The sequence below is a fragment of the Mirounga angustirostris genome, unplaced genomic scaffold, assembly GCF_029215605.1.
Source record: "Mirounga angustirostris isolate CCGP_5_RB_7025 unplaced genomic scaffold, mMirAng1.0.hap1 SCAF_10, whole genome shotgun sequence".
Lineage (NCBI taxonomy): Eukaryota > Metazoa > Chordata > Mammalia > Carnivora > Phocidae > Mirounga > Mirounga angustirostris.
This window is the reverse complement of record NW_026991718.1, coordinates 107,365,374-107,390,561: the sequence shown is the minus strand read 5'-3', so window position 1 is coordinate 107,390,561 and position 25,188 is coordinate 107,365,374. Positions and strand designations below refer to the sequence as shown.

At 38.9% G+C, this 25,188-nt stretch overlaps 1 protein-coding gene across 4 annotated transcripts in view; it reads right to left on the bottom strand.

Annotated features, from left to right (window-relative positions):
• Window positions 1-2,027: 2,027 nt before the first annotated feature.
• The window catches only part of GPCPD1 (glycerophosphocholine phosphodiesterase 1), a 54,376-nt gene continuing 31,215 nt past the window's right edge, over window positions 2,028-25,188 (bottom strand). For 2 of the 4 annotated variants that reach the window (XM_045885419.3, XM_045885420.3), the window contains exons 12-20: window positions 22,314-22,406; window positions 19,322-19,399; window positions 18,585-18,624; window positions 16,710-16,771; window positions 14,782-14,847; window positions 12,725-12,861; window positions 12,075-12,210; window positions 11,494-11,654; window positions 2,028-5,462 (exon numbers count right to left, since the gene is read on the bottom strand). In XM_045885419.3, the coding sequence (XP_045741375.1) occupies window positions 5,273-5,462; window positions 11,494-11,654; window positions 12,075-12,210; window positions 12,725-12,861; window positions 14,782-14,847; window positions 16,710-16,771; window positions 18,585-18,624; window positions 19,322-19,399; window positions 22,314-22,406 (963 nt within the window). In that variant the 3' untranslated portion in view covers window positions 2,028-5,272. Of the gene's footprint in view, window positions 5,463-6,680; window positions 6,753-11,493; window positions 11,655-12,074; window positions 12,211-12,724; window positions 12,862-14,781; window positions 14,848-16,709; window positions 16,772-18,584; window positions 18,625-19,321; window positions 19,400-22,313; window positions 22,407-25,188 lie in introns of all 4 variants that reach the window. The other 2 variants (XM_045885422.3, XM_045885421.3) reach the window with 2 other exon arrangements.

The window sequence follows — 25,188 nt, the reverse complement described above, 5'->3', positions numbered from 1 at the left end:
ATCCCCAGCAGCCATCATACGATTTCCCATTACAGTCATAAAGAAACAAGGATGCCTACAATTGTTATTAGTTACTGAAATAAGACAAGATAAAGAAAAAGCTGTTATTAAAAATTAGAAAAATGCACTTGCAGATATGATCAACTAGAAAATCCCGGACACTTAAAATAACAAAATATTTTGACTAACTGAATTCAGCAGAGTAGCTACAGATGAGATCAATAAACAAAAATTAACTGCTTATTACTGAAGAAGATATGTAAGGAAAATGGGAATAATAAAAAAACCTCTTAAGTAGTTTTTTAAATGTAAGAGTAAACCTTAAAAAATATACAGTATGTAAATGAAAAAACTCGTTTTACTGGAAGATGTAAAACTTCTGAAAAAATGGAGATACGCTCTGTATTCTGGATAGGAAGACTTCCTATTTTTAAAACATTAATCCTTCCCACACGTTAATCTAGAAAATCAATCCAACACTGTTCAAAATCCCAAGGGGACTTTTCTGGCACTTGGTAAGATGATTCTATGCTATTAAAATAGCAAAAGAATACGTGGCAGATTTTTTTTTAATTGAGAAGAAACAAACGGGCAACTGACCTATCACATATCGTAATATAAAGTTCCATGATTTCTCTCTTACTGGTAACTTGTGATTGTGTAATACTCCTGGGTGTCACTTACTGTGACATAGATCACCGGAGCAGGTGGGATAGGAACAATTTTACCAGAAGGAAAAAGAGTTTTTTGGAGGCACATTACATGTGAGGTGGCCATCACACCTCCAAGTGGAGGCGCGAACAGACAGCTGGATGTGCAAATCTGGGCTTACGGGAGAAATGTGGGCTGCAGAGGGACACACTTGAAACCGTGGGACGGACTTTTACTAAACTTTGTTTTCTTCCTGTGACATTACATAGTTTAGCTTTGCATATATGCAAGTAAGTTTCAGAAGCTCACTTATCCCATCTGCATTTTTGTTTTTGGTCTGAGCAGGTAAGATGTATACTTGGACCAGTTTAGTGGAGGATTAGACAAATTAATTTCTGCACTTCTTTTATTATTCCTGTACTAATACTACTTTCCTCATTATTTCAAAATACATTTCTTTCATTTCCCTTTAAAATCTGTAAAAAAAAAAATATCCTCTCCATTATCAGGATGGTTCCTTCATTCTCTCTGAACACATCACAAATACCACCCTACCCTGGCTTCTGATTTACGAAGGCTGTGCCCCACTGTGGCTTCACAGCTACCCTGATCTCTATCTACCCCATTCTGCAAGGGCTCAAGCACTTCAACCTCTTCTCTCTTCCTCTTATCTCCAACACACACTTGCATGGTCTTAATCATATGCTCTCTTGCATGTTAAACATTTCAAATCCATTTCTCAAACTGTATAAACTAAGAGATTGTATTTGAATAAATTTCTACTCAGGAACAACAAAATAACGCAATGTTCCTCATATGTACACTTTGCTTCCTACCCCCAAAATACACAACCCAAATTTAAAATGCAAAGGAGTCATATCCAAATCTGAATTAACAGGACTCCACTGCCAGCCTAGAGTACCAAACCAGTCAACATGTGAAACAGAATGAGGCCAGCTACGAAGAGAAAGAGCCCAGGCACAAAGGGCAGTGACGCTCCACCAGGGCTAGTGAGACAGCCTGCCCACGGGTCACCCGAGTCCTATCCAGGGCAGCACATCCCGCCCACCCAGACCAGCGGCTGCGGGATTTAGGGGTGTCAGCCCAGGAAGGGCCAGCCAGGCCTGGGGGAAAAGCTGGACCTCGTCTTCCATTGAGTCCCATAATTGTCCTCATTTGGCACGGAGCAGAAACTCGGCTTACGGTAACCCGTCTGTGACCCCGAACCACGGGGGCAGAGCGAGAACCCCCCGAGTATACATGCAGACACACATGCACACGCATGCACACGAGCACACACACTCCAGACAACATAGCCAAGCAGGCCATACAGAACCGTATGTAGACTGTGAAACAATCTGATTAGGAAACTAGGATCGTTGCCACCGCCATTTATTTGTCTAGTTCGTAACTAAGGAGAGAACACTATAGCAGCGCTAGGAATGCGAAGAAGTCCCTGCCCTTAAGGGGCTTACAATCTTAGGGAAGTAGAACAGGCACATTAAAAAAAAAACGGTAAGAAAGCACATGCTAACAAATGCCACAAGAATTCGGAAGGCAGCGTAGATTAAGAACACAGAATTAGGAATCACAAAACCCAGTTTAGTCCCAACCTGGTAAGTCAGTTAACTTCTCTGGGTTTAGTAGCCCAGCTGCAAAATGAAGTAGTGAGATTTAGAGGCTGTAAGCATCTGTTTGCATCATGATTTCGATCAAAAGCTGAGCCAAGGTTTACGGAGGTGGCACCTGAGCTGGACACTGAAGGAAGACAGAGAAGGCATTTCAGACAAGGAAAGCGGTACTGAGGTAGGCGTAAGCGTGCGGTCTGGAGGGGAGAAGACACAAGCGACAACGGGAGTGAGGTAATGGGTGGCTGTGGCAGCCCTTCGCACTACCAACACAGGAATGAACTGTATTCCCCACATTTACATCCAGTCAGTTACAGTACATAATTCCAGAGAGTAGAAAACACCAGAGAACAATGGCGGCATTTTATCAAACATTGCACTCAATTTCCAGAAAATATAAAATGATCTGAACATTATACCTCTACATTTAAAATTGGTATCAACAAACTGTTCCAACTGTCAAAATGTAAACCAAAGTTTACTTTCTTAGTAAACATAATTAAGTCTCTTAATTCAAAAGGACATTTGATACAAATTATATTATCTCGACAATTCCAACATTTATTTTCTACCATGTTCCATGCACTGTGGAAATAAAAAGAGTACGACAAGTTCCCTGCCCTTGAAAGAGCCCGCAGCCTGGTAGGTGAGACAAACAACTATGCCTACCTAGAATGCACTAGGACGCATGGCATGACCAAGGTATGAACATACGGCTATGGAGTAAAAGATGGATTCACACCCTTCTGCAGAAGTTTCAGCAAGAACTCAGAGAGGTTGTTGGCTCAGGAGAAAGGAGTCTGGCAGGGAGAGAGTCTGTGGGGAGGAGAGGGCTTCCAGGCAGAGGGCACATGGCTACAGACAGGGAATCGTGTAGGAGCGTGGCGTGGCCAGAGCAGAGCGTACAGGGCAACAGCTAGTGATACGGAAGCCTGGACTCAGTCCTATAGCCACGGGGAGCTACTGCTTGCTATGCCTTAACTGCCTGCTAACCCTGGTTTGCAAGGTCGGGAAGGGACAGGAAAGAAAGGGAGCAGTGAGGTTCTGTCTGGGGCATAAGCAGTCCTTGTGTAAGCTCTTTGCAGCAAATGACACTGTTTGGGAAACTCCCTGCCTCGCCCCATCACCTCTCTTTTCCCTTAATGATCTGTGAGTCTTCAACATGGAGCTGCATTGCCACTGGACTGGAAAGGCACAGGGGAGGAGAGCAAACGAACAAGACCGGAAACGCACACCTATGGCTAATCAACTCACCATAAGGTAACGGTCACTGTATTGTAGCAAGGTCTGTAGACAAAGAAAATGAAATTCCTTTTTAGGAGTTTTCTAAAACTGCCTAAGTCACACCAAAGCGTTGGAAAATCTCATTCAATGTGGGAAAAGTATATAGAACCCTTGCAGAAGACTGCATTTCCTAAACTCTTTTCCATTAAATATCACTGTTATAGCACAACACCATGGGCATTCAAAGCCTGCCTTCACACAATTGATATTAAGTCTCATAATTCATCGATACTGAATCACACAATTGCATTGTTTGGCTTAAAAAAAAAAGATACAATGTGTAATTCCAAGTCTTAGGTTCTCAGCTAATACTAAAACATCTCAATGCATGAATAAATTGCCTAGTGAAGAACATGCAGCAAAAGGCAGATGCAAATAAACTCATCACTTTAGGGTAGGATTCCAATTCCTAAATTCCAATTTCTCATAATAATATTATAGAATCAAGTCTATAAAAGTAATACCTTCTTGAAATTTTGTTTTATAAGGAAGAAAATAAATCTGTATATTTTATTTAACATTCGTTCTTAAGTTACAGTTATGCCAAAACAATCAGCATCTAATGAACGAAACCTTAGTATAATCCTACAAACACGCATATACATTTAGAAGGATCTTCTACATTTCTAAACAAATTACATGCCTGATACATATTAACCAATAAAGATTACCAATATGAGAATTCAGGACATTTATTTTTCTGCATGGAGATTTAACTACTGTACAACACACACACACACAAAACAAACCCACAAAGCAATGGTGTGTAATAGGTAGTGAGAGACACTTAAAATAAGCATACTGAAAACGCCTACAAACAGGCTTTTTTTTTTTTTTTTTTTTTTTAGGCAACAAAATATTTTCAGTCCTTGACACCTTCTCACACTCACCTAGCACCACAGATGCAAGGACTTACAGTAAACGTGTACAATCTCATGCTTAAAACCTAAAGCATGCACTGAATAGAATTTATACATTATGATCTATTCTCTTAAGTATGCAGTACATACTTCTAATATTTTATACATTAAATTACCCTGCAGCATTTTTGGAAACTTTATGCAAAACAACTTTTGAAAGACTTATGCAACAAGCTCTCAAGGATCACCTGCAGGCTGTTTACACAGGCACTGGTTTGGTTAAGTGGGAGAAGGCAGCAGCCTCTAGGTTCATACTGAATGAAAATGGTGTCTGTGCATGTCAATCCACGTAAAAAATACATATATACATAGATGGCACAAAGATTTGTGCAGCTGGAATCACCAGTGCAAATGCATGCATTTGAGGTACTTAATTTTTTCCATGGTCAGGTATAATTATGCATAGTCATGTTCCCCAAGTGCTAAATGTTTCAGACCTGATCAAATGAAAGCTGTAAGAACTGTAAATATATTTGTATAGTTAATTTCAAAGCACTATGCTTTTAATGAACATCTGTTTAACATTATATGTTTATATATTTAGTTTAATAGGTTTGTCAACCAACAAATTTTCTCATTGTAAAGAGACTGACTGGTAATTATACCTGGCCAAGTGATTTAAATAGCATACGTGATTCTAGCAAGAACTGTAGTTAAAGAGTAAAATACTTCATTATTGCTTCATTGGACTGAGAAACCTAGAAGGCATAGATAAACGATGCTCGATGATGAAAAGTCAATACCCAGAACAGCGGTGCATGCCCCCAGATGGCCTCTGCCCAATACAAACTAAGCGCTCTCCACGTTATCAATGCCGTTGGCATCCACATGGATACCAGGCTCCCCACACAAAGACGAGGGAACAAAGCGGCTAACGGTGGGACACAAACAGCTCTTAAGCTCTGGCAATTCTTGCTTCAGGCGTTCCAACTGCTCCACTTGGAATATATTTGGCTGTTCAGGCATCCAATCATATATCCTATGATGAAACAAACACAAAACACATAAAATAGTGTAATTTTATGGTTTACTGAAGACGTGTCTGACTTAACCTTTTCCGGGCAATCTGATTACAGAATGACTGGAACATCCATCGTACAACAGCCCCCCTTCCCTCTTTGAAAGATGTAAGTATCAGTTCAATTTAAAAATACTTCTTCTCCATCTTTCCAACACAGAACAGCGGCACGTCCTTATGTGCCCATAATGAAAAAGAATGAATTACAAAGCAACTGAATCAGAAAGCAAAATAAACCTGTAGTTTCCTAGGGATTGATTCTTCAGGTATCTTCTCTCCAAGCCAATCAACTGGCAATGCCGTATTTTACAGATGGGAAGCTACTAAGAGGCAGAGTTGGAATTCATGCCCAGTTGTGACTTCAAAGCCCTGAAGATCTGCACTGTGAGAACTGTCCTGAAGCTGTGCAGCCTAGGCCAAGGTACCCATAGTTGCGAGGCCAGAAAAAGCCCCAGGTGACAATGGCAGCAGTACACTGCCCATCAGCAGAGACAGGATGGCCTTCCGGGCCTAGATGTGAGGGCCGGGCAGCTCATGTGAGGTGCTACAACAGAGGTCGTTGTGACATCATAGTAGGAACGAATTTCTAAGAGAATGAGAAGTGACCTCCGGGTCAAGATATCAGACCCAAAACAGAAGCAACTATACTTTCTTTGTACATCCCGTTAAAAAGAAAATAAAGGGATTAAAAAAGAATCCATGCGTATGGGGAAAAAAACAAAGAGACACAGCAACAAAATTTTGGAAGCTGGAAAACAGATGCATAAGTAGTAACAAAGTGTTTCAGTTAGCAGAACGGAAAAGGCCAAATCACAAGCCAGTATAGTGGAAAACATGAAAAGGCTGAGTTAAAAGCAGCACCAGATTCCCCTAGAACTGGGGAAGGGGGGAGGGGCGGCAGCTAAAACACGGAAGATGAGTGAAGGCTCTGAGCAGCAGTAAGCATCTCCCTTCCTTCTAACTTCCTGCCATGGAGGCTGCCCAGCATCCCACTCCCCCACTTAGGTTGATTTTGAGAACTTAACGGGAAAGCTCTTGGAATGGAGGACTAGAAGACCAGGTGAGGGTTTGGGCATTTTACAAAAGCCACCAGCACCAGGGGAATTAGAGACAGTCCATACATATAACACATGCAAAATTCAGAGACATGCCCTCCCTTCCCCAGCTCTCTTCCCTTACCTGAATCCCAAGAACCCTGGGAGCCAGATCTGGATCCTCTAGGTAGTTTATATAGATTCTTCTGTGAGGAATCTGGTCAGCCAAAAAGTAAAGTTCTAAATCTACTGACATCAGAAGTATGACCAAACAGGCCACCCAGATCACCCCACAGTGAAATCCAAGTTAACAAGCCCCATTCACACACTCAGAGCCTTCAACAAGCTTTTTAGATCCCAATTTCTTACCATGAGAAGCAGCCAAGGATTTCCAAATAACTGAGGAAAGCTTCTAACATGTAAGATAGTGAGTCAAAGAGAAGAAAATTCCAAAGACTAAAAAAAAAAAAAAAAGCCCTGATGCCTTCACAGAAATAGTTCATTGATCCAAAACAGGATGTTATATATAGAAGAAAAAAGAGCATTCAAAGAAAAAAGACAGTTCTTAAAATTAAAGACAGAAAATAGAACTCAATAGAACAGTGGATGATGAAGTTGGAGAAATCTTTCAAAGTAGAGCAAAAAGACAAAGATAGAAAATAGGAGAAAACATAAGAATTAGAAGTCTGGTCCAAGACTGAATAGTATGTAAACGAAAGGATTTCTATGGCGGGGGGGGGGGGGTGCAGAAAAACAGAAGAGACAAAAATCAAATAATTCACAGAATCTCTGCATCTTCAAGGACATGTATCAACAGATTAAATGCGCTGCTGTGTGCCCAGCACAAGGGACGAAATCAGACCCACACCAAGATCCATTTCTATGAAATTTGACAACTGTGGTGACAAGAAGACTCTGCAAGCTTCCAGATAGGAAACAAAGAAATCACTTGTGCGGGAACAGGAATCAACATGGCTTCACACTCCTCAACAGTAACACTGAAACTGTGAATGTGACGGATAAGTGTTTTTAAAATTCTAAAAGAAAATGATTTCCTAACACGAAATTTTATGCCCAGCCACCATACTTCCAGGCATGCAAGACCAAACATTTATTTTCCATGTCCTCCTTTCTCAAGAAGATGCTGAAGGATGTGTTCCATAAAAATGACAGGAAAGCAAAAAAGATCTGGACTACAGGAGATGGGAGCTCTGACACAGGGACTGAGGTCAGGGAGCAATTTTCACTCAGGATGACAGCAGTGTCCAAAGAAGTCAGTGAGTCTACACTGGAGCAGTCTGAGTGAAAAGGAAGGTGTGTGAGGGACTCTCATCACTCCAAGAGGGCCACGGCCACTCGACCAGCGTTGTACCCTAAGGACAGAGTGCCCTAGCAAGCCTGCATCAGACCCTTACTTATGTGTGGCTTGTTTTAACCATGTGCTGCTCCTGATAAACTGACAGTTATGCACTGGCCCACTCCTGAGAACTGGTCGCAGGCTACAATGGATGCAGAACCAAGGAATACAGAACCACCCACTTCACAGGACCATAGTCCTGATGTACTTCCAATACCTGACCCATAGACAGATGCCTTACAGTGGGTTGCCAAACAAGTTTGGAAAGTTAAGACTAGCATTTAAAAAGGTGAAGGCCAGTGGCAAAATGGACTAGCACTTCAAAAGTACACATACAAATAGAAAATATCCAAGGGCGATTCTTTTTAAAATTCTGTTTCAGGTACATATACATATACATATCAATGTGTGCACTTGGTCACAATGGAGAATGCATTTCTAACTGGGTTGGGTCAAAATGGTTTGAAAGTCACTGCCCTAGAGAAACTTTACACATGTATTCTAGAAGGCCTGGTTCAACAATGTTTACAGCAAACACTGCAAAAGCAAAAACTTGGCAACTACCTAAATGTTCTCATATAAAATAAATTGTGATGGAGACATAGCCATGAAATTATATAGCCACAAAGTTGAATAAATTATAGCTATATTACAACAAATAGATTAATTTTAAGAACATTATAACAAATGGGAAAAAAGTACAAATAAAGTTTAAAGAATGGTATATTATTTAGTGATAGAAATAAGAATTTAAAATTTTTACAAAGAGAATAATAATTTGATAAGCAGTTATATCTAAGGGAGGAGATAAGGGAATTGAATTAGGGAGAGGCATATGGGAGACTTCAAATCTAATGATAATGTTCTTTAAACATGGGTGTCTGTTACTGGATTTATTTTTTAATCATTTGAGCAGACACAGTAATTTTTTTTATAAAAAGAGGAAACACTGCCTAATTACTTTATGAGGCCAGTATTTTCCCCATACCAAAATGAGACAACAACCAGTTGAGAAAGGTAAATCAAAGGTCATCTTACTCATTATCACAAATGCAAAAATCCCAAATATCAGCAAATCAAACATAGCTCTTTATATGAGATAATGTACCACAAAACCATGATTAAATGTAAAATCTACAATGTGTTATTGCCTTTGTGAGAGAAAAGAAGAAATCAGTTTTGATCAACTAAAAACACCCACTCTCATCAACAATTCTCCCCAACATAAAACAGATCAAAGGCTCCAAAATCACTAATCGTTCAAAACCTTCTCTATTATGTCTAGATTTGATAATAAAAAGAATAATAGCATAAGCAAATTACATACCAGAAGAAACAGCTAAAGAAACTTTAGGGTGGGGCACCTGGGTGGCTCAATTGGTTAAGCGTGATTTTGGCTTAGGTCATGATCTCAGGGTTAAGAGACTGAGCCTGGAGTCAGACTCCACACACTGGGAATGGAACTTGCCTAAGATTCTCTCTCCCTCTGCCCCCTACCCGCTCGCTCTCTCTTAAAAAAATAAAAAACATTTGGCCACAGGAACTCAGCTAAAAACAATGAAAGGGATAGGCATAGGGAACTGCTGGTTTTTACTGTAAACCTTACACACACACTTCTTTGATTAAAACATTAAAAAACAAAACAAAAAAACCCAACAACTTTCAAAGGTAAACACAACATTAACAGACCCTAGCAGGAGCCCCATCCTGGGCTGTCTCCTCAATGTCTTCCACACCTTCAACACAGTCCTGCCCTGAGTCACACTATTGCTTCTGCCCAAAACTCAAATCCTGTCAAAGCAAACTTAGCCACTCCTAAAACCAACTCAATGCTTCCTCTTTAAAATTATTCTTATTGACCCTGGGCCAGGAAGATTACTCACTTTCTTCAGGGCCTTTTATATCACAAAGTATCTTCCTATTGTCCATTACATGTCACAATTTGGCTCCAACCAAGTAAGGCCCTTCAAAGGATCTGCCTAAAATCTGTACACCCTACAAAGTCATACAGAGTATGTCTCAGATTACATTTTCTTGCCTGAAAATATTTGCAATCATTCCTTCCTCCTCCTCAAAGAAATATTCTTCAAAAATTTTGCTAAAGGGCTCCTGGGTGGCTCAGATGGTTAAGCATCTGCCTTCGGCTTGGGTCATGATCTCAGGGTCCTGGGATCGAGTCCCGCATCGGGCTCCCTGCTCCTTGGGAGCCTGCTTCTCCCTCTGCCTCTCTCTCTCTGTCTCTAATGAATAAATAAATAAAATCTTTAAAAAAAAAAAATTTTTTTTTGCTAAAGCCAGCACTTCTTTCAAATGGTTACTGTAAAAATTTTTATCTTCCTTTAATTAGTTGGAAGTGTATAAGTGATATTAACTATACAGGACAAACAGTAAAGTGAACTACATCCAAGGAATGAACTTCTTTAAAGCAGGCCTCGTAAGAATTTCATCACTTACTCTTTATAGGATGTTGCTCAAGTATTAGCAAGCCTGCTAACCCCTCAGCAGACTAAATGACATCCCTTCTAACCCCAAATTTCTTTATATTAAGCAATCTTTTCGTCTCTCCGATTAGTGGCTCTCAAACATATCATAAACACACCTAGGGAGCTTATAAAAAAAGGAAAAAACTTTTGTTTCAACAAATATTTGAATCCCTACTGTATGTCACACATTGTTCTAACTTTTGGAGACACAGGAGTGAATAAAAACAGGCAAAGAGCCTGTCCTCATGGAGCTTATGTTTGTGTGGGTGTGTTGGGGTGGGAGCTGGAGGAAGAAAGATGGGCATCAGCTCATGTGGGGCCTTGGAAGGGTCTTGGATTTTACTCTAGATGACAAAGAGACCCATGGGAGAGTTTTAAGCAGTAACACGATCTGACTTCAGTTAGAATAGGCTCCCCTCTGGCTGCTGTGCTGAGAACAGATAGCAAGGAGGTGTAGATAAAGGAGTGGACAGTAAGCAGATGGACTTCAATAAGCCACATGAGAAATGAGGCTGTCTTAGCAGAGAGTGACAATAGTAAATATGGTGAGTGGATACATGCAGGATATATTCTGAAGACAGAATCAACAAGATTCTTTTTGACTGGTTTTAGAGTATGAGTTTAAGAACAGAGCCATGAAAGACTCCAAGGATTTGGACTGAGAAACCGGAAAGACAGAGTTGCCATGTATATTGAAATCAGGAAGTCTAGAGAAAGGATAGGTGTTGATAGCTGGATATAAAAATGTAAGTGGTCAGGGGAAAGAGACAAAGGTTGGAGATACAAAAATTGGAGAATAAAGGTATGAAAAACCACAGAACTGGATGAGATCCCCAAGAAAGTTGGTGCAGACAGAGAGGTCTGGGGGAGACAGCCCCCCAACCCCCAAGATGACAGCACATCTGGTGTAGAGCCCAGTCGTCCAATTGTTTAATAAGCTTCCCACATGGTTGTGCTATACTCCAGAGTTTGAAAAATTCCACTGACAAATGTTAAGATAAACCTCAGGCTGAACTACAGAATTTTAACTTAACTAAGTTTAATAATATTTTTAATTTTATAAAACAACTATTTTTTTTTCTAACAATCCATGAAAACTTTTCATGAAAAACAAATACCTATCATAAATTAGACCATTAACTCCAAGTTCCTTCAGCTTCTTTCTGTTTTCGGGATCGTTGGTATCATCGCCCCAGCAGAATATGACTAGTCCCTTAGCTTTTGCCTCCTGAATATAGGATGGGTTTCTGAGCAGGTCTTCAGTATGTGCATTTATCCCCTAAAAGAAGAAAAATAAGTTACTCATGAAAAAGTAACTTATTAACTGCAAATGCTAAATGATTACAATCTCCATCAGTGTTCCCCAAAGTAGACTGGGCAGAGAAAAAAATGTCAGAACTTTTTCTTCTAGTTTATTTTATCAAACAAATTTACAGTCAAGCCATTTCAGATGATTCATAAAATCCACTCAGAAACTTACTTAATCTAGGCCCGCAAGAAAATATTTTGTCATTCATTTAACAGCTTTTCATTCTGAGATCTAATATCCTTATTTAAGTAGAGCTATCAGCTTGTTATAAATGTGTCAAAACTAACCAATCAGAGGTGTAAAATAACATGAAAACTTATTTACTACTATTCTAAGACATTTCTTAAAAAATTAAAATAGTAATAAAAACAAAAATCAAGCATAACTTACCAGTAGGTTTTCAAACTGTGCAAAGCTCATTGCAATGGGGGTTGTCCGAGATCTGAGGTCCATGAGTTCAGGGTAAATATCAGATTTTCCTTGAGTCAAAAATAATATGGGATACTTGTTCTGCTTCTGCCGAACCCTAAAAAAGACAATTTAAAAATACTTTTCATCAGGGAGATAATTCTAATATACTGTTTTAGAATTTTAGGAAACTCTAAAAATATAAAGAAACCACCTCCCCCCAAAGAGCATAATCCCATTATTGAGATATAATCACCATTAACATGTATTGCAACTTTCAATCAAAAAGAAAAATTTTAAATCATTCTATACAAGAGCTAAAAATATTCTCAGAAATGGGCAACAAGAAAGCCCTTGAGGGCTTACAATTTGGTAAAGAGGAGGTTACAGGCCTATAAAACGAAACACAGGGGGTGAGGTACTAGGATCCAGTGGGTGTAGAGTTCACTGGAGGAGGTGGGAGGGCATCCTGCAGGTAGTCCTAAAGGGATGTGAAGATATATATAACCTGACTGAAAGGTCAAGTCAAGGGTGAAATCTGGGCAACCTCCCTACCTCCAACCACAATCTTTGTACCCTAAGTACCAGCTACTGTCGAAAAATATAGGTGAAAAAAACTGAGTATTACTCACATTGTGCAAATATCTGCATCAAATGAAGAAAACACTATTCTCCTCTTCCCAGAATTTTCTAAGACAGTTTTTAAAATTATATCCAAAAACATATTCATGTCAAAATATGTTGATAAGTTACCATCCCACATTCCATCCTATGTGGAAGAAATAAACAGGAAAACAAAAGTCATTAGATACCCAAGAATCAGTGCCAGAAAAGAAATCTTGGGAACATCTAATCCAACTCTTATTTTACATTTGGAAAGCAAAAGCCTAAAAAGATTAAGTACCTTGCCCAAGACCACACAGCTACTTAGTGATAGTGCAGCTGTCAAAATTCAGGTAGAGACACTTAGACACAAAGCAGTTATACCATCAGTAAACTTTTCCTTTAATAAAGTTAACAAAATAAAAAGCTAAAAGTCTGGAAATCTGCACTCTACTGAAGTTAAAATATTTTTATATAGGGGCGCCTGGGTGGCTCAGTCGATTAAACATCTGACTTCAGCTCAGGTCATGATCTCAGGGTCCTGGGATCGAGCCCCGCATCAGGCTCCTCGCTCAGCGGGGAGTCTGCTTCTCCCTCTTCCTCTCCCCTCCCACGCTCATACTCTCAAATAAATGACATCTTTTAAAAAAATAAAATATTTCTATAATCTTCATGAACTGTAAGACAAAAGGACTTCATTTGCTAATTCATTACAAAAAACCCAGGTAATTTTTTTGTTTTTAAAGATTTTATTTATTTATTTATTTGACAGAGAGAGAGAGACAGTGAGAGGGAACACAAACAGGGGAAGTAGGAGAGGGAGAAGCAGGCTTCCTGCCGAGCAGGGAGCCCGATGCGGGGCTCGATCCCAGGACCCCGGGACCATGACCTGAGTCGAAGGCAGATGCTTAACAACTGAGCCACCCAGGCGCCGCCCGCCCCCCTTTTTTAAAAGTAGGCTCCATGCCCAATGTGGAGTCCAATGAGGGACTTTAAGTAAGTAATGACCCGGAGATCAAGACCTGAGTTGAGACCAAGAGTCGGATGCTCAACCAACTGAGCCACCCAGGTGTCCCCCCTACAAAAAAAAAACCCAGGTAATTATTAATTACTAATTAAAAACCTCATTCTTTGACTCTTAAGACATATCAAGTACCCTCAAATAACATTCTCTAAATATAGCTAAGATACTAAGAGCCCTGTTGATATTCAAATATTAGATGTTTTATATATTAAATCCTAAAAGCTCAGAAAACTAAAAATCACTTATTAAGAAAAACCACTTACTATGTTAACTGGGACTAGCTTATCATAAACAGTACTTAGAAGGCAAGATTTGAGGGCAGTTATAGATTATTCTGATCAAAACAAATTCCAGGATATTGCTCTGATTGCCCAATCATACCTGAATTAGCCCCTTTCAGGGCCCAACAACCCTCTTACCATGCACCCCAACCATTTATACATATCCCCATCTGATATATTCAATAGTTAATTGTTTTCCTCAACTAGACTGTAAGTTCCAAGAAGGCAATGTTTATTCTGTTTTTCACTACTTGAACCCAGCACCCACAAAATGCCTCACCCACAGCAGCTTTTCAATATAAATTGTTGAACAAAAAAATGACTAAATCTGGGAATGATTTAAAACACACCTGCAGAAATTTCTTTTCTTGGTTAACTGTTACTAGCTACTACTGCCACTTAACAGAAAACTGCTTAGGGAATTATTTAAAATACATGTTTAGATGGAGAATAAGAAAATAAAAACTAATCAGTTATAAAGTTAACTGTCCAGTTTTCACTGTTAATTTTATAAGTATATCCAGAAACCATCCATATTAATGTGCACATGAAACACATGTAAATTGACATTTATACTACAATACATTCATCACTACTTTCAAGTACTCACATATAGTATAACGATAAAGTATGCTTTATTAAAAAGGTCCAATAATGTTGGAAGAAGCCACAGTAAGATTTCAGCTTCACTTTTCCATTAAAATAAGGAGATGGGAACAAACGCATTTAAAGAAATGAGGGGGAGAGAGAGGAAGAAGGTGTTCCGTCAAGGATTACTTACCCTCTGTTGGCAGATCCATTTTATTTCTATGTTAAACCCTACATCTTCTGGCAAAGACTCTAAAACCTAGAGTTTTGTTTGTTGGAGGTGAATTTGGTTTTGATTTTGGTGAGATGAATGGCAGAATAAGAGAAGAAAAAAAGAAGAGAATTATTACAAAAAGAAACCTATAGTAAAACATATCACTAAGTAAGAATAAAATGTTTTGTGCCTTCAGCACTATCTTTTCTCATACCCAAACTAACAACCTGGTTGATGATTAAGTTAAATAAGGAAGTCAAAAGAAATTAAACAGCAAAAGCAGTAGTCTTAGGCAACATCTGTGATGGCAGAACTACCACAAAGATGCATCTTTAACCTCAAATCCTTTCACCATCATAGGTCTTGGGTCTACACTAACCAGCTGCATGGAAAGTACAGAACCTAAAACTGTGTACTCCATTTCATGTGGGGCTTTTTGACTTTCTTCTCTGATACTTTTAGGCTTATTTTATTTAGTGTACCTATCATGTTTTTACCAGACTAATACAAAATTAGAAAAATAAGGACAATAGTGTATATTAGTATTGAGACTGCTAAACATCAAATTTACAAAGAGTCTCCTTTAAATTGAGATTTTAGGGGCATCTGGGTGGCTCAGTCTGTTAAGCATCCCACTCTTGATTTCGGCTCAGGTCAAGATCTCAGTGTCACGAAATCGAGCCCAGCATAGGGCTCTGCACTGAGCCTGAGCCTGCTTAAGACTCTTTCTCCCCCTCTCCCTTTGCCCCTCCCCCCCAGCACCTCCACGTGAGCTCTCTCTTTCCCTTTCTTAAAAATAAACAGATTTTATTTGGCCTTTTTGGTTTTAAAATTTCTGTGATTAAATTACAGTGACAGTGGCAAAGTACGCGAATAAAAGTGTGTTTAACTTATTTGGCTAAGTAAATGTTAAACCATTAATACACAATTTTTTTAAAAGTTGTTTTTAATCACAAGTCTAGGAATCATGAGATTTCTCAGAACCAAACGATTTCAGATTTTTGAACCAGAAGGAATGACGTTACTTGGCTGGGCTTCACAAATATCTGGAAAATTATTCCAATCATGTTTTAGGAGCTCTCTTGTAGGTTCTTTTCTGTTATGTGAATAATCCTGATAAACTGTTGCCTAAGACATCTACTGTACCAGACATCAGAAAAAGACAATGGAGAAGAACAGAAGTTAGGAAATGGAGCCAGTAGGGAAAAAAAGCAGACCCAGCATGAGTGAGGAGTGCCCGGCATCCACAGGCGCTTGCCTGGTACGGTAAAGAGATTCCTGTATGAGTTGTGTCTAGTTTTAAAATCTTCATGCTAGTATTTGTTATACTTTTTCAAGTGAATTCTTGAAATTTGTGTCTCATTTTGAGTAATGAGAGTACTTATTTTCTTTGGTTAGAGAATCTCATTTCTCTCTAAAAGCTAAGGAACAGTTTTTTTTTTTTTTCCTTCAGGTTTTTATTTACATTATCTCTACACCCAAATAGGGCTAGAACTCATGACCCCAAGATCAAGGGTCGCATGCTCCTCTGACTGAGCCAGCCAGGCGCCCCGGAACAGTTTTAAATATTGTAAAAATGCTCTTCCACCATCACACGTCCCTCCCGCCCCTTTTTCTGTGCCCTCTATTTCTTGTTTATATACAGAAATATGTGAATTTTCTGTTCTTACCAAATTAACCCACTGAGGTGGGGATTTTTATTCATTTGAGCAGATAGGTTACTCTTAAAAAGTAGCATAGGTACACCATACAAAAATATATCTTCTCTAAAAAGAATCAATGACAAGTTTATATAAATGCTGTCTTTGACACAGCCTTTTAGTGCCCATCTAAGAGACCAAAATAACTTACTTAGTTATAACAGAATTAATGAGATAGCCTTGTCCTAGTTTCCCTAAGGAACTTACCATCTTAAGAGAAGGAAACGGCTGATTTTCAGAAAACGAATTTTCTTCCTCAACCACAGATTCTGAAAATTTAAATTACAAAAACTCAGTAGATAAAATACCATTTTATCACTAAGATCTTATCCTAAACTCTTAAGACAAAAAAAAAAAAAAAAGACGCAGATAGAGGTAATTATGAGATCCTTTCATATGCAGTATTTTGAAGGTTCTTATGTTTAACCATTAAGACCTCCTTTTTGAATTAATACTTAACATAGTTTTCATATTTTAAAATATGAAAACTAGTTTGCAACATTTCACAGAAACACAGGTTTGAGGCACCAACAGTGAGTATTTTCTTACAAACACTATAATACTACTTTTTACAAAGTAGTCACCAGCAGTGATTTGTTATTTCTCAATGGAATTAAGAGCTGTGTCCTCTTGCTAAGGCTTCTATTTGAAATATCAAAATCAGCTCCGAAGTTAGAAATTAAGAGAATTTAAAGAGAAATTAAAATTGTGCTTTTGTTACCCCACCATTTAATTTAAAATAGATTATATCTCAAGACACATAGAATTTTGTTCCAAGAGGGAAAAAAAATTTGACATCAAACTAAATATCAAACTTTTCTTCCTTTTTTTTTTTTAAAGATTTTATTTATTTATTTGACAGAGCGATAGAGAGCACAAGTAGGCAGAGGGAGAGGGAGAAGCAGGCTCTCCACCGAGCAGGAAGCCGGACGTGGGGCATCGATCCCAGGACCCCAGGATCATGACCTGAGCCGAAGGCAGCCGCTTAACCAACTTGGGCCACCCAGGCACACCAAACTTTTCTTAAAAAAACAAACAAACAAACTCTGTTGGGTGCCTGGGTGGCTCAATTGGTTAAGCGACTGCCTTCGGCTCAGGTCATGATCCTGGAGTCCCAGGATCGAGTCCCGCATCGGGCTCCCTGCTCAGCAGGGCGTCTGCTTCTCCCTCTGACCCTCCCCCCTCTCATTCTCTCTCAAATAAATAAATAAAATCCTAAAAAAAAAAAAGATTTAAACAAAAAACACTGTGTACTACAAAGACTAAAGTCATATAAAAATTTCCGGCTAAATAAATAATAATAAAAAATAATAAATAAATAAAATTCATTTTATTATTAACAGTCATGAAATAACTATAAAGCCTACAAAGTCATACCAATGCTCTGGGGATAATCTTTGGACTCTTTTAACACTTTACAGTATCTTCATAAAGTCATTCCAACCATCCTGTTATCAAAACCGCAGATAAATATCTAATGAGCACCTACTACATACAGAGCATTGTAAGTGTCTTGGGGAATACAAAAACATGTTTTCCACCCTAGAGAGATTTACATTCTAGTTGAAGAGATAGGACATCTACAGAATAAACGGTTAAAAAAAGGAGCCATTAAACCTCAAATGAATGGCACAAACTACGAAGTTCTATGAGAGTGCCAACTACAATTACAAAGGGATTTTGTAGGCAGGACAAGTTTTAGGGAAACTGAGGGACAAAGTAGTTAAAGTAAAGTAACCCGCCCAAGGTCACAGCTGGTGAATGTTAGAGTTGTATTCTAACCCCTGGCTCTAGAGCCAGCTTTCATACTTGATATACCCTCCACTTTCTTCTTTGGTTAAGAATGTTCGGAAAAAATGATAGGTACAAAGTTACAAAAAACTTTGATCATCAAGCTAAGAAAACTCATAAAAGTAAAAACTCATAATTACTATACACATGACATAAATGCATTTGAAAATTAATATATGTAAAGACTTCATGTCTGTAAAATTATTTAGATAGCCCAATATTAAAATGACCAAGGGTATGTTAAAAAAAAAAAAAGGGAAATGAAAATAGTGCTTCCATATTAGTACATACCTTTCAGATCTTTAGATTTTAGAGCAGTCACATGAGCGAGCTAGAAAACATACACACACACAAAATGCAATCAGAAAAAAAAGCCTTAATTTATGAAGATATGGTTAACAGAACTGTAACTTGAAAATCTAGCAAGTTAAAGAAAACCATAAAATGTAGAATTATCAGTTTAGTAAGAATAATCACTAACCGCTATATATATTTTATATGTGCATACAAACACATAAGATCATGATCAAATACCCAAGTAGGGAAGAAGAATATAAAAATTCTTAAGAACTGTTTATACTCAATCAACCATTTATATAGGTATCTAGTGAGAACAGGAAGAGTGATCATATAAAATTACATAGTATAAAAAATATAAAAAGATCTTAGTGACAGAAGTATAAAAACCAAGGACAGCATAAAAGTGCAACTGTAAAATAGTTATATAAAGAAGGGCTAATGTGGACCAAAGGCAACCTAATACTATGAATGAGAAGGGTCAGCCCCTATGGTCCACTAACACACTTATAACCTAGCCCCTTCACATATGCAAAAACAGTAGGGTCCATGGAAACTGTTAGAGAAGACAGATGGATTAGCGCAAACCCATTCTTCCTAATAGTACAGAGAACCAAAGCATACACTCTCCTCATGCTAAATAGTCATCTCCATGCACAAAGAAAACATACACAAAGTATAAATCATTCTAAAACTAAAAGATCATTTACATTTTATGTTATCATTACTACCTTTAACAACTGGAGTTGGTCAAACGTTAATTCCTTTACTGGAATTTCAAATAATTCAACTGGATCAGCATCAAATTTCTAAAAAGAAAATAAAGAGAAAAATAGGCCTCAAATTATCACTGAATGTTTAACCCTAGACAGGCCTAACATCCCAACTTAGTGAATGATAACAACTGTTCAAAGGCCGCAGCAAGCCCATGCAGGGGAGCCCCCCTTTTTAAACACCATCTTCCAGATCTTAAATTCTGGTTTTCGTTTTTGATGTAGGTGGGAGTGCCTGGAAGAAAAAAAGAGCTGGGAGGAGGATGGGGCCCTGAAGACATACTGAGAAGAAAGCCAGAAATCAGCCATTTTCCTTACTTCCTGTCATGCTGCTGACATTTTATTTGACATATATATATCCATGCTACAGACTAGGCAATCAACATGTACAAGGACTAGACAAGGATTAATTTCTGTCAATAAGTTTCTAAGCCTTTTAAACTTAAGTTTGGTTAAAAATAGCCATAGAAATCAATGGTCATGGGAAAAAAATGTCTGATTAGTTTTAAGCAGTAATATTTAACAGGAACTCTAATCTTAACAGGAACTCTAATCTATTACAAATGTTTTCCCCATGAACAAATCTGTTTTATTAGATTTTACTACCATCTCAAACGCCACACTATTTAGGCACCCCATCTTAAGGAAATGAATTAATGGACCACCAATAAATCATCAATCAACAAATATGCTAAAATCCATTATATTCATTCACATACATATGGTATAAACCTGTGCATAAGGCTCTTCTAGAGGACACACAAGAAACTGTTAAGAGTAAGGAAGTGTGACCAAGGAGAAAGGGGAAAGGAAGATTTCTTTTTCATGTCATAATCTTCTGCAGTTCTACAATGAACATGAATTGATTTTGTTAAGGAAAATACCAGCTTAAAAATTAAAACTAAAAATACATACAATTTGTTACTTTCATTCTCTAACTCATCCAGGTTCAACTTAAGAGCAAGACAAAGTCTGGTGAAAACCGTATCAGTGATACTTTTCAATTAACTCATAGATTTTTTGAAATTACAGCTTGATTGACCTCAATCTTGGTTACGAAGATCTTTACTGCTCCATTTCTTCCTGTTCCACTTTTGCATTGATTTTTTTCCCCAGAGCAAAACAATCTGCTGCTTTTCTACTAAGTTATTTTACCTCTATTATCTAAGTAGGTGCATCTCCTTCCCTCTCTCTCCTAAGGCTATGGAAGAGAACGGTCAGCCCCTATGGTCTACCAACAAAGACTTATAGCCTAGCCCCTTCACATATGCAAAAACAGCAGGGTCCACTTCTAGAAGTGGAAGTGTGCTTTTCCATACATCATAGTATTCCAAACCCCCATGACGGATTCAAATCCACGAGCAGGCAGAGCCAGGCACCTTGCCATATATACCACAACAACTGTGTCTGGTAGTGTCCTATATGTTAGCACACTAGCCTTAACTTTAAATCACCTCAGCGGAAAATGATACCCAATAGTTTTATAGAAAATGCCAAATGAACCCTCCTAGTTTTTTTTTTTTTTTAAGAGTTGTATATTTGCCAGATTATTTATTTTTTTTGAAGATTTTATTTATTTATTTAACAGAGAGAGAGGGAACCCAAGCAGGGGGAGTGGGAGAGGGAGAGGGAGAAGCAGGCTTCCCGCCTAGCAGGGAGCCTGATGCGGGGCTCTATCCCCAGGATCCTGGGATCATGACCTGAGCCAAAGGCAGACGCTTAACGACTGAGCCACCCAGGCGCCCCCTCCTAGTTTAAGTTAAGAAATCACTTGGTTAATTTGTACACTAAAGTTTAAGCACTATGCAATTATCACAATTATGTTCACACAACGATTACAATTTTTAAGAAACAATATATATTTTCAAATCTCCTTCTGGACTTTCTCCTCCATCATGCCATTCTCCATTCTATCTCCACACTGGTCCAGGCTTACTGTATCTTTGGCCACATTACCACTCCCCCTGTCTCTAGTCTCTGTCCTCTTAAATTCCCCTTACATCAGGTACTTACATCTAGAAGTTTAGTTCTGAACATTTCCCTTCTTTTTTTTTTTTTTTTTAAAGATTTTATTTATTTATCTGAGACAGAGAGAATGAGAGAGACAGAGAGCACATGAGAGGGGGGAGGGTCAGAGGGAGAAGCAGGCTCCCTGCCGAGCAGGGAGCCCGATGCGGGACTCGATCCAGGGACTCCAGGATCATGACCTGAGCCGAAGGCAGTCGCTTAACCAACTGAGCCACCCAGGCGCCCTGAACATTTCCCTTCTTGACTCAAAAGTCTGTCACATCTTCCTAGCTCCTAAATCTACACCCCTTTCCTGAGGCCCTCCACTACCTGGCTCCAAAGTGCTTTCCCACTGTGGCTCTTCTCTTTTTGGCCAAATCATACTAACCTATTAATCTGAGGAAAAGCTTGAAGCAGAAATAGAAGGGAGGCTAGAAAACAGACTCTCTGACAGCTTCCTCTCTTGCTTCAATACAGAACAGTGGCAGACTGATACAGAAGCCACCTGGAAGGTCCTTTTGTTAGATAGTAGAAGAAAGCAAATCAGCAATACAGAGACCCCACTCTAGGCAATTATTACTCCCATCTCCTTACTCTCTCGATGTTGTGGGAGCTTGACAGAGGAAAGAATTGGCAGTAATTGACCAAAAAAATGAATTGATCAACCCTAATAAATAACTCTACACATATATGTAAAACAAACGTCCTAGCATTTAAACCTATCTAACTGTAAGAGTTTAAAATGAAGGAATTTTGGGGCACTAGGGTGGCTAAGGCCGGTAAGCGTCCAACTCTTGATTTTGGCTCAGGTCATGATCTCAGGGTTGTGAGATCGAGCCCCGTGTCAGGCTCTGCGTTGGGCACGGAGTCTGCTTAAGATTCTCTCTCCCCTCCCCTCCCCTTAAAAAATAAATAAAATGAAATGGAAGGAATTTCAACATACCTTTTTCATTGTCAAACAACAGGTAAGATCATGATACACCACAGGCACAAAATCTTTTGAAAGATGTACATCAAATTCTACAAAGGCTGCACCCTAACAGAAATAAAGGAAACAGGTACTTGAAAAACATTATCTGGCCCACAATACATCGAAAACTACAAGGATATAAGAAATTCACTGTTCACTATAAACTCATAGACCTGTACACAAAACAAAAAAACTTCCTTATGAATTAATGTTATGCTTCAAGCTTTCGCTAAAAAGTAATTCCTTCTCTTACAATTTTTTTATTGTTCTTCGTTATGACAGCACAAGCAATTTTTTCCCGGCAAAAACATGGGCACACTGATCCACGTGAACACACCCCAGGGCCGCTCTGTGGCAGTGGCCAGCCTGTGACCTCTGCTGCTGCCCTTAGCAGAAATGGAGCCTGCCAGAAACAGGCAGCGGGACCAGCTTGTGCCATACTGCCCCAAAGTTCCGTGGCCAGACAGCTGACCCTCAAAGCTGAGGAGGGAAAGGAAAAAGCCGCAATGTCTCCGCTCTGCACCCTGGTGCACTTGAGCGGCACACCTTCCAGCCTTTCCTGGAAAAACCCCAAAAGCAGAGTCAAGAGGAAATGACAGGTGCTGCTGAAAAGACAGAAAGCTGCAAGGGGGTCAAGAACGGCCCTGCACAAGCCCAATCTCCTGACAGAGCCTCAACAGGAGGGAGGATGACGAGGATGAGTTAAGGCTGCATATTTCCAAGTCGGACCCATTCTGACATAGGAATTAATCCAAATAAAGCTGAGAACATAAACTGACCCACAAAGGTGTGCATTCACTGAAAGAGAGCTGGCTGGGATCAAAGGAAACAAGGTGTGAGCATTCTATGTTCCTGTAGCCCAGAGAAGTGCTTGTGTAAGGACAGATGACATGCTTCCACCCCTCCCCAAGCTTTAGGCACAGAGGGGTGTCCAACTTGTGAGCACATGTGAATCACAGACTAGAATCGAAGCCTATTTCCTTGATGATTTCTGAAACAGGAAATAAGTTTAGCTCCTTCTAGTGCTATAAAACAAGACAATAACAAAAAAAGCGTTTCTACCAAAGAGAACAAACCCTAGCATCCTTAAATAGTTATATTGATTAAACAAATTATAGCTCTGTAGTTTAAATGTTTAACTTTACAGGATCACCACCCTTTCGAAGATAATTTTACTGCAAGAGAAAACCTGATCCCAAAATCCATGTGTGAGCTTTAAGAAATAAGCCAATAACATATCAGCACCCCTTCAAGGATATGTTTTTAACATTAAAATAAACAAGTCATTAATAACTAGCATATGGCATTCTAAAATGTGATCCTTATGACTTACAAAGGATCTCAACAGAACATGGAAGAAAAAAAGCTTAATGAAATTTTCTCTCAAAAGGCACGGAGGGATGCCTGGGTGGCTCAGTCAGTTAAGTAACTGACTCTTGATTTTGGCTCGGGTCATGATCTCAGGGTTGTGAGATCGAGCCCTGTGTCGGACTCTGTGCTAGCCGCTTAAGATTCTCTCCTCCCTCTACTGCTGCCTCTTCCCACCTCCCTCTCTTTAAAAAAAAAAAAAAGGACATGTAGACACTAAAGTTCCTTAGCAGGATCTTCATGTGTTTACAGCTAATAAACCAATGTTTAGAATAGTTAGCTACAATGAACTGAAACTGGTTCCAAATAATGAACTAGAGCCCCCAACACTCATAGATTTAATATCCATCCTTTCAACAAAAGACAGAAGAATCCACTATTAATATTTTTAAACACTAAAATAAAATGTCATGAATTATAATATGCTTCATATACCACTAAAAGGGGAAAGAATGCTGCCCATGACACCAGGATGCAAGGCTAAGAAAGTTGTAAAACCCTAACCAATTGTAGAGATGCTCAAATATGAAAAAAGCATGTCTTAGAATAGATGTTTGCTCATATAAGTAATAAAATTAAACATCACACTAATCAAGTTTACTTGCTGAACTATTTAAAAAGGCAAAGTGTAAGGCACGCGGAGAACACTGTGGAGAAAATGAAAATTAAAGAATGAGCTGTTCTCCTCCATTTCCCCCCTAGTTTAACTTTAGAGCATGAGGTTTTTCAGTCAGGTACAAGGCAGAAGGGGGAGACAGGGGAATCTTTAATCTTCTTCATTAAAAATGTCAAGCTGTAGTTGCTGAAAAAAATTGAAAGCTAAAAAATGGACTCTAACCTTTTATAAATGGATAAAAGGAATTAAGAAATTTAACATAATCAAGTTGGTATGCAGGACATAAACTGACAGACTTAAGCGTTACCTAAAACCACCATCAAATCCTTCTGTAAGCATTATTTCCAAAGTATCTGAGTGAACACAATACTCAGTTAATGAAAAGCATTGCTTAATGGGGATTGTTTTTCTTGTTCCAATCACTCAAAACTTGTAATCTCAGGGGCTCCTGGGTGGCTCTGTCGGTGGAACATCTGCCTTTGCCTGAGGTCATGATCCCAGGGTCCTGGGATTGAGCCCCACGTTGGGCTCCCTGCTAAGTGGGGAGTCTGCTTCTCCCGGAGTCTCCCTCTGCCCCTCCCCCTGCTTATGCTCTCTGGCTCTCTCTCTTGATACATAAAATCTTTTAAAACAAACAAACAAAAAAACCTGTAATCTCAAACATGCTAATGATTCTATAGTTTTCATCACAATCTTCACCAAGAATCTAAAAACAAATGCTCAGAGATACTTTATCTTCGCTTAGAATCATATTCAGAAGGAGCATGCATTTTTAACCTACTTAACCTTTTTAAGCTATTAATGGAAGATTCCCCAAGCCCACATTTCTCTACTTTGCTATCTTTGGACCAATGATCCCAAGTT